Consider the following 20,041-nt stretch of genomic DNA (forward strand, 5'->3'; position numbering starts at 1 on the left):
ACTGTGTAAATGCACAGTACAGTTATGATCTTATTGCCACATTACATTGCAATCATAACATAATACATGCCCTCAGTGATTTCCTGAAGTTAAATACCAAAAAATAACACAACTGGAAAAACTACAGCAGTCGCCATCATCTGAACTTATATGAAGCAAGAGATCGCGATTACATATGATGACGTGTGCAGGTGCTGTAGTGCTGTCCCATTTTTGGGGGGTAAATTTTGAAGCCATTCCCCTTCACACTCGGTTTTCAGGGCCAAGGGGAAGGGGTAGGGGTACAAAATAGAATTGGGATCTTCCCAACAGGGAGAACCAGCAACAATTAATAATGCATGATTATATGCTGTCAAGGCTTTGCACTCAAAAAAAGTCAATTGGGCAAAAACAGCCACTAACATAATGAAAGGGTAGTACATTTACCCAGATTTAAACAAAAATTTTAACGAATTTTCCCAAAATATGTGTCAAAATGAGATTTGTCACCAAAAAGCATTCACTTTGTGGAAACAGAGAGAAATCTGTGGCCAAATTAAGCCTCAAAATCAGCCCAGACAGGGATCGACAGTGCTACCATTTCGCTCGCATTTGCAACTAAAAATAGGAAAATTTATTTAATCGTACATGTGCGATTTCATTTTTTCAATAAGCATGATTGATGACTTATTTCACTCGGTCACAGTAAAACAACATGCTCTTCACACAAAGTTATGGTGTATTACGTTGGAAATCTATTGTGACTGTAGCACACGCTGACCCGATCAACAACAGCACATGTCTACTGGTTTATTTACTTCACGTCAAGCGGTCTTTACATTGTTTTGAAACGGTTTTATTAACTTAACAATAACTCCCTATTTCTGTTGGCCTGTGTTGAATTTTTTTTTCAGCTCGAAACTGGATCAAAAAGTCAACAAGATGCTGCCTAGGCATGTCCACATCTGAAGACTTGATTCAGATCAGTTTAAAGAGGCCTTTATTAGAGCAATTTGATCCCAGTCCTGCTGTGAACCGTTAGCTAAACTCCATGCAGTTTAAATTATAAATAGTTATTAAATCTTTACTATACTGTACTATTTCTCAATCAACCTACAGTCAATACTCCATTTTTTCTTGTTTTCGGTGATTGGCTAAGTAGAACAATCAATCCCGTGATTCTCGTCCAATCAAATTATGAATAGAAAAAATTGCATCTGACACACCGACTTCAGGACACGGACACTTTATAAATGTAGCAAACAGCCAAAGAAAATCACCAAATGGTCTTAAACAATCACTAAATGCGCTACAGAATGTTACGTTTTCAAACATATGAACAAATTGCATGTAGTGCTGCATGAGCTTGATTTGTGGCGCCACCTGCTGGACACTTGTATCTTGTTAGTCACGGTTAAAGTGCATTACATACAAGTTAATGTATCGTCACAGCTAGATTTTTGACCTGTCCAGCAATGTGTTTTTCCTGCAGAAACACCAGCTGAGTGTTTTACTATTGTTTTCAATAAAAGAAGCGCGTTTTTAAAATCATCGCTACATAACCTGGCGCTGAGCATAGGTTTTTCACTCACTCGGTGGACACACAGCCTAAGATTACACAGATTTTGCATGTAACCTGCTTTCTGTTGGCTTATTATAGATGCATATATTAATGTAATGTGTTCTCACGTTGAATTAACCTCACATTTTAAATTTATAGTCCATGAATGGCAAATTATTTAACTTGCACTCAGAAACACCCTTAACAGAAAATGACACTGATGTAAGCTACATTTTTAATTTGCAGGGTATATGGAGGAATCATTTTCAAAGAGTAATACTCACTACTCTTGATCAAGGATGATAACTAGGAAGATATACGGCCCTATCATACACCTGGCACAATAAGGCACAAGACATTGGCTTTTTCAATTTATTCATGACAATTTGCATTTGTATAATGATAATATTTTTAACAGTATTATTTATTATATGCATATTTATGTTTGTTTTAATAAAAACAAGTTTAGATTTGTCCACTTATTCGAATTTGGAGACGTATACGTCACCATAGTGTGTGTTTGGATATAACTCAGTTTTTTGACCACACTTCGTTATTATTGTTCATTTATTCAATTGTTGGAAATTAGAACTGAAGTTAATATTAGTTGAGAAAAAATGTTTGCAAAATTCATTTTGAAATGTTATATGCAAAATGGCAATGCAATATGTTAAAAGACACTTTTCAAGCTGTTTGGACAGACATATGTGTTTAGAGCGCCATATTGGGCTAATATAAAGCCCTGTGTTTTTAATTTAACAACAAAAAAACGGACCAATTGGAGCAGTTTTCAGTGTTTGTGTATCTGTGTGTGAACTTTATAACGACATTGTGTGTGACTCATCGTTGCAACTCCACAACAAATGAATCCAATACACATAGGTAAAGTTCTTACTGTAGTATTTCTCACAAACGTTTTGTGAGATCTGCTTCCTTCATGTCTGTCTGTGGTCTGAAGCAGCAGAGGGAGGAGATTAAGGCACACTGACTGACAGGCACGTGGAAACAATGGGTGTGAGGGACTAGCCTTAAAGGCGCAGTACAACAAAACCGCTACCTGATGGTTAGAGCTATAAAACAGAAACTTCTGAAAGGTATAATAAATAATCTGATGGGTGTTTTGAGCTGAAACTTTACAGACACATTCTGGAAACACACAAGACTTATATTAAATCTGGAAAAATGGTAACATAGGTGCCCTTTAAATGGCAATGTATTTCTTTATTTCAATTTACATTTTCCAAGACATATGTGCAATGGTTGGTGCAAAATAAAAATTAAATCATATCATTTGCATTTCTCATTTGATAACACAGTTTTAATAAATACATTGTATCCACATTGTACGCAATGAAAGCACAGTATTGGCTGCCGTATGTGGGCGTGGCCAGCCCAGAATGCATTTTCAATTTTACATTGGCTTTCATTGGCCGTAATGTAATTTAAAATGGATTCTTTTTTCGTTTTCATTTTGCAGCAAACAATTTACACATGGTCTTGGAAAGTGCTAACTGAAATACAGAAATACACTGCCATTTAACACACTGCATTATTGCTGTGCATAATACATTTCAAAATGAATTTTGGCTACAAACATCCCATGCTGTAATGTTGAAAATAACATTTAAATGATTATTTTGCTTCAATTCCTGCTTTTATGTTATGCACATCAAATTAATTTTGTGTAATACAATTTCAGTATATTTTGCAACTTATAAAGCATTACAATGTGGATACAATAAATATATTAAACTGTGTTATCAAATGAGAAATGCAAATGATATAATTACATTTTCATTTTCAGTTTTCACCAACCATTGCAAATATGTCTTGGAAAATGCGAATTGAAATAAAGAAATGCATTGCCATTTAACATATTGCATTGCCATTTTGCATATTACATTTCAAAATGACTTTTGCCACTCATATGCTTTCATAGCGTACAACACCTTACTCCACGAAAGTAAAGAGTAAAAGTAAAGAGAAAGTAAAGAGGCCGAATGGAGGAGGCTTGTTCTTTATCCTCGTGCTGCAGATGGTCTATTTAACTGTTTTCTCACTAGTGAAGCGTTCAGTTTTTCCACTTACAGAGTCCACCATGTAAATAGCAAATGCGCCATGGCACGATGCAACTCACTCTTAAAGGGAATGTGAGATGAGACTCTGATTAGTTTAATGCACATTATGCTCAAAACACACCCATAACGGCCTATTCAAACAGGGCTTCAGTGTTAACGCTTGACGGAAGGTGTGTCTGAAGTTGGGGCTGACGCAATCGTCATAGCAGCGTCCGCCAATGAAATTGGTCAGCAATCGGCAGGGCCAGACGGAATCTGCGGACGTTTTTTTTGCTATTTCTGCTGAGAATTTTGGTAAAAATCTTTGGATTTCTGTGGAATTATTTTGGGAGTATCCAGTGGAGTGTCATAACTAAAACCTTATTATATGAAATAAAAAGTAATAAATTACTGAATAAAAACTGAATAAATTCAGATTTACACATTTACTCAAGTAAATAAACAGAATTAATGATGGGCTAAAAATCGACAGAAATCTGTGGAAATCTGTGGAAAATCAGCGGAATTCTGCACGCATAGATTCCGTGTGTGCCTAGCAATAGGCTACTGTCTGAGCTGGTGTATTTGCATACAGCGATCTGATTGGCTGACGGTTCCTTCGGCGCTTGAAAAGTTGAGCAAGTGCCAACTTCTGGAGCGAGCAACGCCAGTGAAGCTGCGCCAACGGATCCACAATGCAGTTCCGCAACACCTGACGTCACCCATTCAAAGTGAATAGGAAGCGTTGAAGCTGACACCCCTATGAATGGGGCGTAACTCATTAAGAGAATAAGCACAACCCTGTTAGACCATGCACCAGGGCGCAGAGTGTATTTTTCCCTCCTTAAATTAACAAAAGTGGATTTAGATATGCCCTTACTGCTTTTGCATCTATTTATTAAAATGCTTTACTTGCATGCACTACTATCTACAGCTGTGCATTGAATACTGCATGCAGGACAGCCAAAAAAGAGTGTATTACACCCTCACAAAGCATATTTACTGTAAAAAAAAAAAAGACAACGATTTCATTCAGACTGCAGTGTTATTTCAGCACAGCGATGCATTGTATATAGTTAATGAATAAGATGCAGAAATGCCAGCGCGAGTTGAGTTCATCAGCTCTTTATCTATTAATACTGAGGTGCATTTTCTCTGAGATATAACCATGAGGCATCCCGCGTGCTTGTTTTCTCATGAAGCATCACAGAGCAGGAGACTGGAGCTATAAATATCTCTTTTCGCGCAGCAAAGACTGAGCCGGGCTAATTTAATGAGAAAGAGGAGGGCGGTGAGATCCAGAGAGAAGGAGGAACAGACAGAATAATAAAGTACCGAATGCACTGACTTCGGCTGTCAGGCCTCGATGGAGGATAAACACGGTGGAGAAATGCAGATTAATCCACACGTCTAACAGATATTTATCTACTCTTTAACTAAAACGGGACATAAAAATGGACTGATCTGAAAGCAGCCATCTGAGTTGAAACCGATCCAAAGGTAACAGATGTTTAATGGAGATGGCTTCGTTTTATTATCTAGGCCATATTCAGGTGCTTAAATTTAGGGGCTTTTAATTCAGGATGTATTTATAGTTATTACAAATGACTTTAGAGTTATTAAAACAAGCCCAAGGCTGCGTTTTTGATGATAAAGGGGACCTATTATGCAAAAATTATTTTAAACACAGTTGTGTGGCAACAATCTGGGAATATAACCAGCTTCTTATGGTAAATATTTATCAATTTCATTTTTTATAATCACACTCAATGAAAACAGTCTGCAGAAACACTTCGATTAACATTCTCCCTTTGTAAGTGTCATCAGAGGGGAAAGCCCCACCCATTAGTGACCATCTCTCCCTCATTAGCATAGGACACTAGTCTTGTTTTTGAATCTGCCACTATGCTGACACACAGGCATTTGTAGCTCCGCCTTCTTTTTGAAAAGAGCACAATCTCATTTAAATGTAAAGGTGCCCTAGAATGAACATTTGGGTGTAACAAGGCATAGTAGAATAATCAATGATCAATATATGGAAATGAGCATTCTGTGAGCCTCAGACACTGTTTCATCGTTCTCATGTCCACGAGTGTAAAACCCCGGTGGACAACAGAAGACAAAACAAATAATGACGAAACTCACGGGCCATTCCCATGTAAATCTGCATGTATGCCTAATTTGGATCGTTCATCCATCGAGCAGCTGACGTCATCAAGCTCTAGGTTCATAAGAAAAGCTCTGAGATCATTAATATCCAGGCCTCATACTGCGTTTGATAAGCAACAACGTTTTCTAGTGAGACAACAGTGATAATTTCCCTCCCTTAGTTATTTTTAAGCATATATTTCATTTAATGTATATGTAGGACTTTATTTTGAAAATGTGAGCGCAAAATTGTTTACTGTACGTTACTGGGTAACGACAGCACGAGACATGTTTAAAACTCATCTCAGGACACAAAATGCAAGATTTACAGATTATACATTTGTTCATCTCCACTCTAAAGAGGCATAAGGTATGTTTAGTTACATATTTTGTTAATTGATCGTGTTTATTGTGAAATTTGATGCGCATGTTTCAACAAACAAATGCAGACTGATGAATCGTGTCAAATCACTGCTCAACTGTCATCTGTTCCTGCAGAGGTTGATATTATTCCTGACTGTTTTCTTTGACGGTAGTTTCAAAATACAACACCATACATCTCCATCACTCTCCTTTGTCAAGATTAATTATAATTTAGCCTTTATCCACAACAGATCTGGTGAGCAAAATAGGTTAACGTTACTCGGATTAGGTTTATATTTGTCAGCGTACATTATACTATGTGTGTGTGTTTGTGTCTGTCAGAGCAGCAAATCAGAGCTGAGCTCATTAATATTCATGACACGTCAATCATGGACCTTCTGATTCTATAGATATTTTATGGAGTAATAAATGAGCTTATAAAAGCCTTTCTGGTTTTATTTTAATAAAGCCATAAATCTACTGTGTAGATATCAGAGAACAATTTAACTTATTAAACCAATGCAGTATATGGCACGTTTAAAGCGACAGTCACCATCTAATACTCATAAAGTTCCAGCGGCAACTAGTACACTTCGGCTAATATAGTTTATTCAATTCACCTACAGCACATGTCTTTGGACTGTGGAGAAAGCCCACACCAACATGGAGAAAACATGCAAACTCCACACAGAAATGTCAACTGGCCCGGCCGGGGCTCAAACTAGCGTCCTTCTTGCTGTGAGGCGACAGTGCTAACCACTGAGCCACCGAACCGCCTAACAAATCTGTAATAATCTCATCTTTATGTAATGCAGATACATTGTGCACAACTACTTTTGACACAACTTATTACAGTTAACTAAAACTAAAACCATAAAACATTTTTGGTAATAGACATAAAATAAACATCACCTGAAATGAAACAAAATATCTTAAAAAATAAAGTGTTTATTATTTCAGCTAGTTACCAAGACGATATTGCCAATTTTCCCACTAAAGTGAAAATAAATCAAATCCATTTAGACAAAAATTTAGACACTAGGGACATCAGAGACTGTTGTAAAGAGTGGCATAATAGGTCCCCTTTAAGCAAGAATATCGTAGTCGTTTTTGTATTTTCTTTTTAATATTTATAATTAATGACATGTTTTTTTATGTGGATGATGAATGTTACCTTTGAAGAACACAAATTTTCCATCTGATCTCTCGTAAGCAGCGTCGATGCGATGAGGTAGACCCTTCCAGAAGTGGTCTATCAACATAGGATAGCCTTCTTGAACTTTGTTGTTGCGCAAACGCCAGAACCAGCGATCCTGTGATGAGTACAAGACATTATTTAGCTCCAACATTTATTATTAAGTGAAATAAGCAAAATGTGTCCAGTATGGCCCATTTTAAAAACGTACCCCTACATACATTTCTGGAGAACACCGAATATGTCCCAGGCGGTACGTTTTTTTAGCAGTTTTTGTTTTTTTGAATCCACCAGAGGCTGCTGTGTATGCTTTTTGAGATCTCAAATTTCCTTGTAAGTGCCTTGCTGTTCTCGCTTGCTGTTCTCGTGTAAATCCACCAGAGGCCACTGTCAACTGACTGACTGTCCAATCGTCTGACCCACCCTCCTCCTTCACTAAACCCAACCAATATTGTTTTCTAAAGCACTGATTGACCCACCCACGCACTTCCCTAAACCCAACAGTTTTAAAAAGCAATTTAGAAAAAGAAAAGCCCTCACTTGATTTTTTCCACGTTTTCAGATTTGACCACATCCTCACCCTGTTATCTTGTTTATTTTATTTTTTTGGATTCTTTTTTTGTCTTACTCGCTTTCTGGAATCGTTTTTTCACCGGACTCAAACCCCATTGTCGTGGTCTCTGCATTTCAAGTGTATCTCAACATGGCAAGCTAACTGGACAAACTAAAAAAGTTTCACAAGAATGTAAGGGGTCAGCTGGTAAGCGTGAAAAAGAACGGCGTCATACCTCCCAGTAGCGCTTGTTAAGTACTTCTGGCTACTTAATTCACGATCTCCAGAAATGAATATAGGGCTATGTTTTCAGAATGAGCCTATGTTGCATAAATAGGTCACACTGTACAATAGGGTTCCATTAGTTCATCAGAATTTATTAACATGGACTGATAATGGAAATATTCTACTAAAGCATTTATTAATCATAGTCCAGCATTTAATAATGCATTATTAAAATCTTTAGCAAGAACTAACAATGAGCAACTTTTTGATTATCATTAACTAATGTTAACACAGATTAATATTTTATGTAATAAATATATTGCTTATAGTTCGTTCATGTTAGTAAATATACATTAACTAATGGAAACTTACTGTAAGGTAAATACATGGAAAATGTTATTGTTAGGCATCATAAGTGATATTAGGCATTATAATATTATAATATACAGTGTTTAAAAATGGATACATACAAAAAAATAATAATAATAAGTTATTAAATGATAGAAGGTGAGATGAGCCTGCACAATTAAATATTGGCTGATATTTATTCTGAATTACCTGAAATTAATAAGTAAAAAAGATAATATCTCTAATAACAAATCTGTCATTCATTCATTCATTTATTCCTGTGGGTTGCCACAGGGTAATGAAATGCCAACTTAACCAGCATATGTTTAACACAGTTCATTTGTGGTGAGAATATGATCCGAACTAAAACAGACCCAATCGCAAAAGGTACTGCGCCTTTTTGGGCTAATCCAGCTACTGTAGTCCATTGTGCTGTGGATTATGGAATGTGGAGGGAATATTATATATTAAACATTTGTTGACAGTGCTTAACCAACAGTTTTAAACAGAGAGAGAGAGGGAAAAACAGCTGCTGAAGTGACTTGCGATGTGCATTCACAGTTTGCAATGCATTAATGCATTGTTTTCCAGCCGCGCTTCATTCTCGAAATGTATAGTTTGTCTAAAGTGATGTATAAAGATTATATAGTATACTATGAGCAGGGATACAATCAGCCAGCGCAGACGTAGCTCATAGTAAAAAGTGATATTTTGTGTCTGCTGGTTTGTTTACTTGCGGGAGTTCATTGGCATTTTCTGACCAATCGAAAAGCAGTTTAGTAAATTATGCAAAAACATCTGGCTAATGAGTGATGTGGATTTTGTCACATGACTGCATTTTGGTTCTTATCAACTGGTTCAGACCAAAGCAATCAGTGTGGTGTGAAAAGGACCCAAAGACGGGAGAAACTGAACTAAAGATGTGAAAGCACCCTTAGGTAGCGTTCAGAAGTGTTATTGCAGAGCAACACAAACAGCATGTAGATGTATACATGCATGGCTACGTTATGCACCGTGGGTCACGCCAATCATTCAAAGTAGAAGAATAAATCAGACCTTATTGTATTTTAGTGATTATAATACCAAATATTATTATTATTTGATCAAGCTCTGCAATTATTGGAAAGAGAATTGATTGAATTGATTGAGAATTGATTGACTCACCTTAAAAACAAACATCTCCCGCCGAAAGAAGGCCACAGTGTTAAAGTTGCCATCGCAGATGTTGGGTTTTCCATGTCCCGGAGAGGATGGCCGATCTCCAGCAGACGGGCGCCCGGGCCGAGACTGACGCTCGTGTTTGCGCTCGGAGGTGGAGTGTGGGCGGCGTGCGGGGAATGTAGGAAGAGGACGCGTGGGCTCCAGCATGGCTGTCGGTATACCTGAACAACAACACTTTTTAATGCACCATTCATTTTTAATTAAGCATCTTTGTACTTACACTTAATATTTACATTTTTAGAGTATTTTTTTAAATGACTGTTTTAAATGGTCATGTTCAAATAACTTTGATAAAATTTGTTTAATTCAACACCAAATTCTTCTGAGAAATGCATCAAATGTGCATTATTTGTCAGTGTTAGAGTGCAAGATTTAAATGTTTAAATTCTCAGTTTTTCGTTCTGTTTTTGCAAACAAACTAATTTTTTATATTTTTGATGAACAAATTTAATTTCAAATTTGATTTAAACACTTTGAAGGACTCGTGTTTGTTTTTAAATACTTTCCAGGCCTTGAACCGATATGACTGAAATTCAAGCACTTTTAAGTACTTTCAAGAAGCGTGGGAACCCTGAACAACAGCTTCTGCGTTTACATTTAAGCATTTTTCACATGTGTAACGGTGGCAATGTACAAAGTCATTATTTTTTGTAAACAACGAAGAAAAATAAAATAAATACAAAAAAAAATTCCCAGAACAACTGTAGCTTCCTGGACTGAATTTGAGTCTGCTTTTCTCTCTGCCTTCCTCTCTGAGGATTATGAAGATGAGTTGGCTGATAGGGTTAGGACAAGAACCTGATATATGCAGTTCCTGATTTAAATGTTAACACTCTTATTAAAGAAATTAGTTTCTTTACTTAAAAAAGTGAGTAAACCTCCTGCCTTAAAAAGCTACAAGTTGACTTTCCTTAAATAAAGGTGAGTATACATGTTGTTACTTTGAACTATTAAAGAATCACTCCACTTTTGTTGCAAATAGGTCCATTTTACAGGTCATCTACAGTTTAACAGTTGAGTTTTACCATTTTTAAATCCAATCAGCCGATCTCCAGGTCTGGTAGGAGCACTATTAGCTTAGCATAGATCATTAAATCAGATCAGACCATTAACAACTAGCTCAAAAAACTCAAAAAGGATTTTTAATAATTTCTTTGGTTACATCATGCACTAAGACCAACAATAAATGAAAAGTTGCTATTTTCTATATAGCTAGGAACAATACTCTCTTTATTATATTACACTGTGCTAATTCCTAGTTACACCTAGCTGGGGACTATTTTCAGGTGCTGTGTAATATCATTGTGCCTGCTACAGCCATGGTAAGACAACAAGTTCATTGAGAGTAGTTCCTAGTAGAGATCTGCGCGGGACTAAATTTTTAATCCTGCTCCCGCCAGGTTTTAGTCTGAACCCAACCGCTCCCACATATATTTAGCATTTGTTGTCCCGCGGCTCGTTTTCTAACCACCGCGCTCGTTTCCGCTAATGCATACGCATGCCCCCTTGATATTGTTAGACTGCCCGCTCCCGTTCAAATTTCACCAATCACCGACCGCTCTCGCGCTTTATTCTGAAATTTTTTCTCGCGCCGCAAGAAATCTGGTTGGGTCCCGCGGTACAGTCACAGGATGAAGACCTCTAGTTCCTGGTCAAGTCAGCCTAGAAAACAGCAACATATATAACAGTAATTTCCCATCTGTCTTAGTACATGATGTACAGGAGAGTCAAGCTTTAAATAGTTTAATTCCTGTCAAATATTTGACTGAGATGCTAATGGTCTAATCCAATTCAATAATCTATGCTAAGCTAAGCTAAAAATACTTTCGCCAGACCCAGAGATTTGCAGAATTGATTTAAAAATGGTAAAACTCAACAGTTTAACTGTAAGTGACTTGTAAAATAAGCCTATTTCTAAAAAAGTTCTATTAAGTTGGTAACTCATTTGCAACTAGTGTACTCACATTTTAAGAGAAGTCAATTGCTTTAAAAGCAATGGATGTAGTCACTTCTTTAACTTTGGGACTTGTGGAGCTGCGCATCGATGGGTTTGCTCTTCAGCGTTTGGACTTTCAGCAGTGAAAATTAAATCACATTGAACTGAACTAAACTGAACTTCAACTCTGAAAACTGGACGGGCACAGTATCAATTTACTAGAACTTCTATGTTAAGCTGCTTTGAGACAATCCTCATTGTCACTTTGTACATTGCAGAGATCATGACTGTACCATATATTTTCTGGATCCCCTGAAGGTCGTCTAGAGGCAGTTTGAAGTTGTGTGTCTCCATGTATTGGTAGAAAGGGGCCATGATTGCACTGGGGTCACTCGAATGCTCCAGACCCAATGCATGTCCCAGTTCATGAACAGCCACCAGGAACAGGTCATTGCCTGAAAGATAAAGGTTAACCGTCAAATTTATCTTTCACTAATCAGAATTTGTGCTCCCACATAGAAGGTAAACAGCAAAATAGTGAGCACAACCTGTCATGATCATCCATTTATCACTGCAGGGATGCAAACTTATTAGTAATTGCCATTTTATATATATATATATATATATATATATATATATATATATATATATATATATATATATATATGTCTCTGGTTCTTGAATCTGACTGGCTGATAGCCGTGCAATATTCTGCGAATAACAGCACTCATCCTGCCTCATCAGTAATACTCCGCCCACATACAGTTTGACAAATATTGCTGCTGTTTCGCTCATTGGTTTCGCTACTTGTGGAGAGCATCACATCACCTTCCCACGTTTGTTGCGAACTACATGACATCACCCAGACGGAGGAGCTTGGTCGGATGCGCCCTGGCCCAAACCAATAGGGTATATGCCGAAGCATGCTAATAGGATTTTGAATTTGCCAGTAACCTGGGTTAAGTGCTTCCGGTCACCTGTATGCCAATGCAAAATTGCCACATTTAAGATCAGTTTTCTTTAAAAATCAGCGATCTCCACTGGCTGAGTGATATCTGATGTAAAGTGGGTCTCAGATTGTACAAGAAGCACTGCATTAAATTACATTTCCCCCGCCATGTTTTTATAATAAGAGCGTTTATTTTACCCCAGTATATTCAATGGAGCTTCCGCACTATCCTGCCGATTCTGACGGACGTGTGCGAGTAAATGGCTTTTTGTCTCGTTTTACACTTAAGCAACTAGATGAATGCCAAAGTTTATTTAACTGAATGTATTTTAATTACATTACAAGATTGATGCTGTAAAAGGAACCGTATAAATTGGAAAAAAAATTCACAATAACAGGTCAAACGGAAGTTTATCAGTATGGGAAAAACACTAGCTAGGCATATACCCTATTGCGTGGATTGAGGAAAATAAATATATTTATGTTTTTTTTTGAGTCAAACACTTAGGACAACACTTGAACAAAATTTAAAACGCAATTAAGAATTTTTTTATACCTTTTAGGGGCCTTAATTTTCTCATATCAAATGTTTATCAACTTTTAATACTTTTTAAGACCCCGGGGACACCCTGCTACAGCTGATCACATCCTTATTAAACAGGTAAATGACATTCTATGTGATTTATCCCTCTCTTGTATGTTGCAGTGCTGTATTTATGCCATATAGTTGTAGTATATTGAGTGTGAGAATGAGTCTCATGTTTTTGTTACTGCAGACTAGTCCGGTAAAAAGAAAGAAAGGAGAAACTCCCCATGTGTTTAGCATTTTTCCTTATCACAAACACAACAGTAATGGTAGTGGTAGTGTTGGTGCTGCTTTGTGATTAATCATTAATGCTTTGTGATTAATGTGATCTCATGATTTCAACAGAGAAATACAGGGAGATAACTATGTAGACTGTTGCCATTTCCTGCTGTTCAGCCCTATAATCTTAAAATGTGAGCAAAATCACCTGTTTTGTCAACACTTTAGACATTATGCTAGAGAATCATTCCAACACTAGCTATAAAGTGACGTTGGTGAATTAGTTACGGCTTCTGCTGTTCTGATGGTCAGCTGCAGGTGTGAGTGAATGGCGAAGAAAGTAGTTCCTCATACAAAAGAGTTTTGAGACTCTCCATGTTTCATTTTCTATTTTATATACACGATTATGCCGTCAAACTGTTATATAAATGCAATATTACACTCGTTTTTAAAGAAGTTTATGCATATGTTTACTATAAAATATTCAGTAATTTTCATAATGCAACTTTACAATACAGTAACATCCTGCATGATTGTCCTACAGTTCATATTACAGTTAAATACTGTGTATTTATAAAATTCTTTATGCAAGTTATCTATTAAAAGGCTTGACAGCTTTTGTCTAATCCACTGAACAGTATTTAGTTCTGTGATCTTTTTAAAATATATAATTTACATTTTATTCTGTGCTTCAGAATATATGCAACTCACAAAAAGAAAATGAAACAGTTATCTTGAAAGTTTGAAAACTCCAGGTAGTTCTCTATTTGATCTCCACCATATTAAGCATAAGCAGGTGAATTACCAACGCTAAGGCTCTGCATATTTGATGTATGAAGGTGCATGTTGTTAAAATCAGTCTCAAAATAATGAGCTCCCCCATAGAAATGCATCAAACGCTGAATCAGCAGCGTATAAATGTGTCCGTCCTATCATTAGAGGAATAGTTCACACATAGTTCAGCACACTTGGGATGTATAACAAGTAATGTGATACTTTTATGGTGCTTTGTCTCTGCTGGAGCTTGAGAGCATCCATCCCCCATTCGCTTTCCCTGTTAGCTCTAATGCACCAGGGAAATTTTATATGCCTATGTGTATTACGCCGAAATTTAATGTCAGTTTCTGTATGAGGCATGAAAACCAAGTATGCTGTCCTTAATAACTAGGTGTAATCTATTTTGTTATAATTTTAGCAAGGAATAAATGGTTAAATGCGAGTTGTACAGTTGCACGGTGGTTCTGTGGTTAGCACTGTTGCCTCACAGCAAGAAGGTCACTGGTTTGAGTCCCGGCTGGGCAAGTTGACATTTCTGTGTGGAGTTTGTATGTTCTCCCCGTGTTGGCGTGGGTTTCCTCTGATTTCCCCCACAGTCCAAACACATGCGCAATAGGGAAATTGGAGGAACTAAATTGGGTGAAGTGTATGAGTGTGTAAAGTGTATGGGTGTTTCCCAGTACTGGGTTGCGGATGGAAGCGCATCCGCTGTGTAAAACATATGCTGGAATAGTTGGAGGTTCATTCCACTGTGGCGACCCCTGATAAATAAAAGACTAAGCTGAAGGATGGATGAATGAATTAAAATCTAGTACTCATGATGTGACACATATATAGTTTGTTATCATAAAAAAGTGGATCCACTTTAGTCCTGGAAAATTGCCACTTAAATTGCCAAAATTTCACCAGCAAGTATTATTGGCTTGGAAAATTTGTTTTCAGCATAACTTTTCTCCTCATAAAATCCTATTATGGAATAATTATCTCATTATCTGTAGAAACAAATCTTTATTTTTGCATAAATGGTTTCAAAGAAACAGATATTTTGTTACAGATTTGTTCACTAATAATGGAAACATACTATATTATGAAGATTTTATGAGGATACACAACTTTCCAATTCCTTTTAAAGAATTTCACCAAGTGGTTAAGGCTATTCCAGCTGGTTTCATACAACTAATTAATAATCACCTTTCTTATGAATGCATTAAAAAGATACTCACAGAATTGAAAATTGATGGTTTTGACATACTTTCTCCATCATATAATAATAAAAAAATTAGACAATTGTTTCAATCTAAACACAAAATACCCCCTAGAGCAGGGGTCACCACCCTTTTGGAAACTGAGAGCTACTTCTTGGGTATCGTTTAATGTGAAGGGCTACCAGTTTGATACACGCTTCCTAATAACAAATTTGCTCAATTTACTTTTAATTATATGTTATTAATAGTTAATGATATTCATCTATGTGAAGACGCTGATCTTGTTAATTTCTCACAATAGTTGTCAACAATGATTGGAAACAGATAAATACCAACCAATGCAAGTGTGATTTAAAAGGAATAGCTACAAAAAATATTTGATGCAGCTTACTGGTATGTGGTGCTATGGTAAGCTAATTTTATAAGAGGCCCACGGGCAACTCATGTAGTCCTTGCGGGCTACCTGGTGCTCGCGGGCACCATGTTGGTGACCCCTTCCCTAGAGGGAAATTTTATTGGAAAGAAAATTTTTTTGATATTAATTGGAAAGCTACCTGGTCAATCCCCTTTAAATTTTGCCTTTTAAATAATGTTAAAGAAGTGCACTTTAAAATACTGCACAAAATTTATCCTTGCAAAGTAACTTTAACTGAATTCATGGATATTGATAATACTTGCACATTTTGTAATATACACGAGGTAAACTTATCTCATCTTTTCTATAACTGTGATGTCTCTCTTAAATTTTGGAATGATGTTAGTGACGTGTTATTTGGGCAAAGAAATGTTAATTACAGGCTCTCTTTAAAAGATGTCATTTGCACTTTTTCACACACAAAAAGAACATTTGAGTATGTTGCTAACTTCTACATCTTACAAGGTAAATATTTTGTTCATAAACAGAAATTTGCAAAATGTATACCAAAGGGCAATATCTTTTTATTAAAAATGGAAATTTTGAAAAAGTTTCTAATGCAAATTAAAAACAAAATGAGTGATTTAATTTTAGATTACATGAAGGAACTTTTCTCTGGTACTGCTCCCTCGCTGTAGTCAATGATTGTATCCTAAGTTATCATTTTTGTTTACATGTATATAAGTATTCTGTTATACTTTTTTTCTCCCCTACACCTGTAATGTTTTTGCTTCACTATAATTTATGGTTGTGTTTTTGCAATTCCTGTAATGTTCCTGGATATAGCATATATCTGAATTTTGTCTTATTACTTTATGTAATGTTTCAAAGCTTATAATAGAAAAAGTATCAACTTTAGTTTTGCTTTTGTATGTTAAAATCACGCTTAAGTGCAGACACTAAAATGAAGCATCTCATCTTTGACCCGCATACAAAAATATCTAAAAACAAACAAAATATATGTATTTTTCTAAATGTGTTTACCTGAATTTGCCCTATTTTCTCTACATGTTGCAGCACAGTTTATGTAGTCGTGTGAAAAAGCACTGTTTGTACCCAGAATGCTAGAGGAACATGCTGTGCTGCTGCGGATGTAAGTGTCCGCTTATACCAGAGCATGACTCAGTGCAGACTGGCATGTTCAGATCCTCAGAAACACAGACGGGATGTGACACCATTTCACTCCCATCACAGAAATAGCCTGATGTGCTGCTTGCCATCTATTGGTGTACAAGTATTGTTAAGTTGTTAATGCTTCCAGATGTAAAAGAGTACTCCAACAATGACTGAAGCCATAAAAATTAGAGAGTCTATTAAATGGCATAACATATTTGATAAGTGGCTGAAAATTCGGTGCATCTCTAATGTCAACACACTTTTAGATTCCCATTGTTGGATGTTTCTGCTGTGTGATTGGCTCTTAGATCAATATAGAGTAAAAAAGTCCAGAGCTTATTATTGTTACTGACACACATTTTATAGCAATTTAAACTAATATCGTTTATCGGCCCTATAGTGCACCGTTAAAAAACCCCAAAAAAAACAAGTACACTACCTGACAAAAGTCTTGTCGTCGATCCCAGTTGTAAGAGCAACAACTAATAACTTCTAGTTTATCATTTGGAAAAGTGGCAAAAGGTCGATTTGTCAGATGAATCATCTGTGAATCTGCATCCAAGTTTAGTGAAGGAAAAATCCTGGTTTGGGGTTATATTCAGTCTGGGGGCGTGCAAGAGATCTGCAGAGTTGATGGAAACATCAACAGCCTGAGGGATCAAGACATTTGTGCTGCCCATTACATTACAAGCCACAGGAGAGGGCAAATTCTTCAGCAGGATAGCGCACCTTCTCATACTTCAAAGTTCTAGAAAGCAAAGAAGGTCAAGGTGCTCCAGGATTGGCCAACCCAGTCACCAGACATGAACATTATTGAGCATATAAGATGAAGGAGGAGGCACTGAAGATGAATCCAAAGAATCTTGATGAACTCTGGGAGTCCTGCAAGAACGCTTTCTTCGCCATTCCAGATGACTTTATTAATAAGTGATTTGAGTAATTGCAGAGATGTATGGATGCAGTCCTCCAAGCTCATGGGAGTCATACATTAATTCTGTTTAAACTGCTCCATGACTTTATATTCTGTACTGTACATTATTTCTGTTAAGTGACAAGACTTTTTTCTAAGCAAAGTCAGACCTTACTGTCCTAATTAAATCATTAAAACTCAAGGCATGGTCGTATTTTATGTAGGTGAAATAAGCGTAATCTAGAGGCCTTTGCTTTCGATATAAGCCACATCTGATACCAAATGATCAACTAGAAGTCAAGATATTATTTGTTGTTCCTAAAACTTGGATAGGCGACAGGACTTTTGTCAGGTAGTGTATTTGTGGTTGGCAAAATCTTTCATGTAAGTGTATACTTAAGGGTTAATGGGTTAACTGTCTATCAACAATAAAAATGACCAATTTGACCTCTTCTCAACAGGGAAAACCACCATCAATCAATAATGCATGGTGTCATGGCTTTGCAATAAAAAAATTGGTTATAATGGAAGTCAATGGGGCAAAAACAGCCACCAACATAACGAAAGGGTAGTCAATTAGAACAATACACAAGGGTTAAAGTATATAGGTCTGCAATAGTGATTGATTAAACAAACACACATATTGTGTTTGTAAATAAAGATGTCCTTTTTTATTTTAGTCTGATTGCTTCTCTCAGTGGCTCTTTTATATAAATAATGTACCCCAAAGATTACTGAGAGCAAAACTTATTTTTAGGCTGCAAACAATCATAAACAAAACATATCCTGCAAAATGCTGGAGGGAGAGTTGATTTGAAACAAAAGGAGGAGTAAGTGTCGTTGTGAATAAATGCAATATACAGTGCATCCAAGAAGTATTCACAGCGCTTCACTTTTTCCACATTTTTTTAGGTTACAGTCTTATTCCAATATGGATTGAATTAATTTATTTCCTCAACATTCTACACACAATACCCTATAAAGACAATGTGAAAAAAGAGTGTTTGAAATTGTTGCAAATTTATTACAAATAAAAAAAAACTTGATCAATCACATGTACATCAGTATTCACAGCCTTTGCTCAATACTTTGTTGATGCACCTTTGGCAGCAATTACAGCCTCAAGTCTGTTTGAATATGATGGCACAAGCTTGGCACACCTGTTTTTGGGAGTTTTTGCCCTCTCCTCTTTGCAGTACCTCTCAAGCTCTATCAGGTTGGTTGGGAAGCGATGGTGTACAACCATTTTCAGAACTTTCTAGAGATATTCAATATGATTTAGGTCTGGGCTCTGACTGGGCCACTCAAGGTCATTCACTGAGTTGTTGTGAAGTCACTTCATTGATATTTTGGCTGTGTGCTTTGGCTCATTGTCCTGCTGGAAGATGAACCGTTGCGCCAGTCTGAGGTCAAGAGCACTTTGAAGCAGGTTTTCATTCAGGATGTCTGTATATTGCTGCATTTGTCTTTCCCTCTATCCCGACTAGTCTTCCAGTTCCTGCTGCTGAAAAACATCCCCACAGCATGATGCTGCCACCACCATGCTTCACTGTAGGGACAGTATTATCCTGGTGATGAGCGGTGCCTGGTTTCATTCACTCCAAAGAGTTCAATTTTAGTCTCATCAGACCAGAGAATTTTGTCTCTTATGGTCTGAGAAATTCCAGGCGGGGATTGGCTTCCGTCTGGCCTCTCTACCATACAGGGCGGATTGGTGGATTGCTGCAGAGATGGTTGTCCTTCTGTAAAGTTCTCTCTCCATAGAAGAACGCTGGAGCACAGACAGTGACCATCGGGTTATTGATCACCTCCCTGACTAAGGCCCTTCTGATCACTCAGCCTAGATGGCGGGCCAGCTCTAGGAAGAGTCCTGGTGGTTTCAAACATTTTCCACTTATGGATGATGGAGGCCGCTGTGCTCACTGGAACCTTTAGAGTAGCAGAAATATTTCTGTAACCTTCCCCAATCTTGTGCCTCGAGACAATCCTGTATCGGAGATCTACAGACATTACATTACATTTACATTTATTCATTTAGCAGACGCTTTTATCCAAAGCGACTTACAAATGAGGACAAGGAAGCAATTTACACAACTAAGAGCAACAATGAATAAGTGCTATAGGCAAGTTTCAGGTCTGTAAAGTCTAAGAAGGGAAGTATTAGTAGTATTAGTATTTTTTTTTTTGTACAGTTAGTGTGACATTCAAAGAGGCAATTGCAGATTAGGAAGTGAAGTGGAGACTAAATAGTTGAGTTTTTAGTCGTTTCTTGAAAGTA

The 20,041-nt window shown here is 36.9% G+C and overlaps 1 protein-coding gene across 1 annotated transcript in view; it reads right to left on the minus strand.

Moving 5' to 3' along the window:
• Positions 1 to 20,041, minus strand: part of mmp24 (matrix metallopeptidase 24) — a 71,758-nt gene that overhangs the window by 18,195 nt on the left and 33,522 nt on the right. The window contains exons 5-7 of the mRNA XM_087258060.1: positions 11,880 to 12,041; positions 9,594 to 9,811; positions 7,283 to 7,421 (exon numbers count right to left, since the gene is read on the minus strand). Of these exons, the coding sequence (XP_087114186.1) occupies positions 7,283 to 7,421; positions 9,594 to 9,811; positions 11,880 to 12,041 (519 nt within the window). The remainder of the gene's footprint in view (positions 1 to 7,282; positions 7,422 to 9,593; positions 9,812 to 11,879; positions 12,042 to 20,041) is intronic.

This window comes from Danio rerio, chromosome 6 (assembly GCF_052040795.2).
Source record: "Danio rerio strain M-AB ecotype USA chromosome 6, GRCz13ab, whole genome shotgun sequence".
Lineage (NCBI taxonomy): Eukaryota > Metazoa > Chordata > Actinopteri > Cypriniformes > Danionidae > Danio > Danio rerio.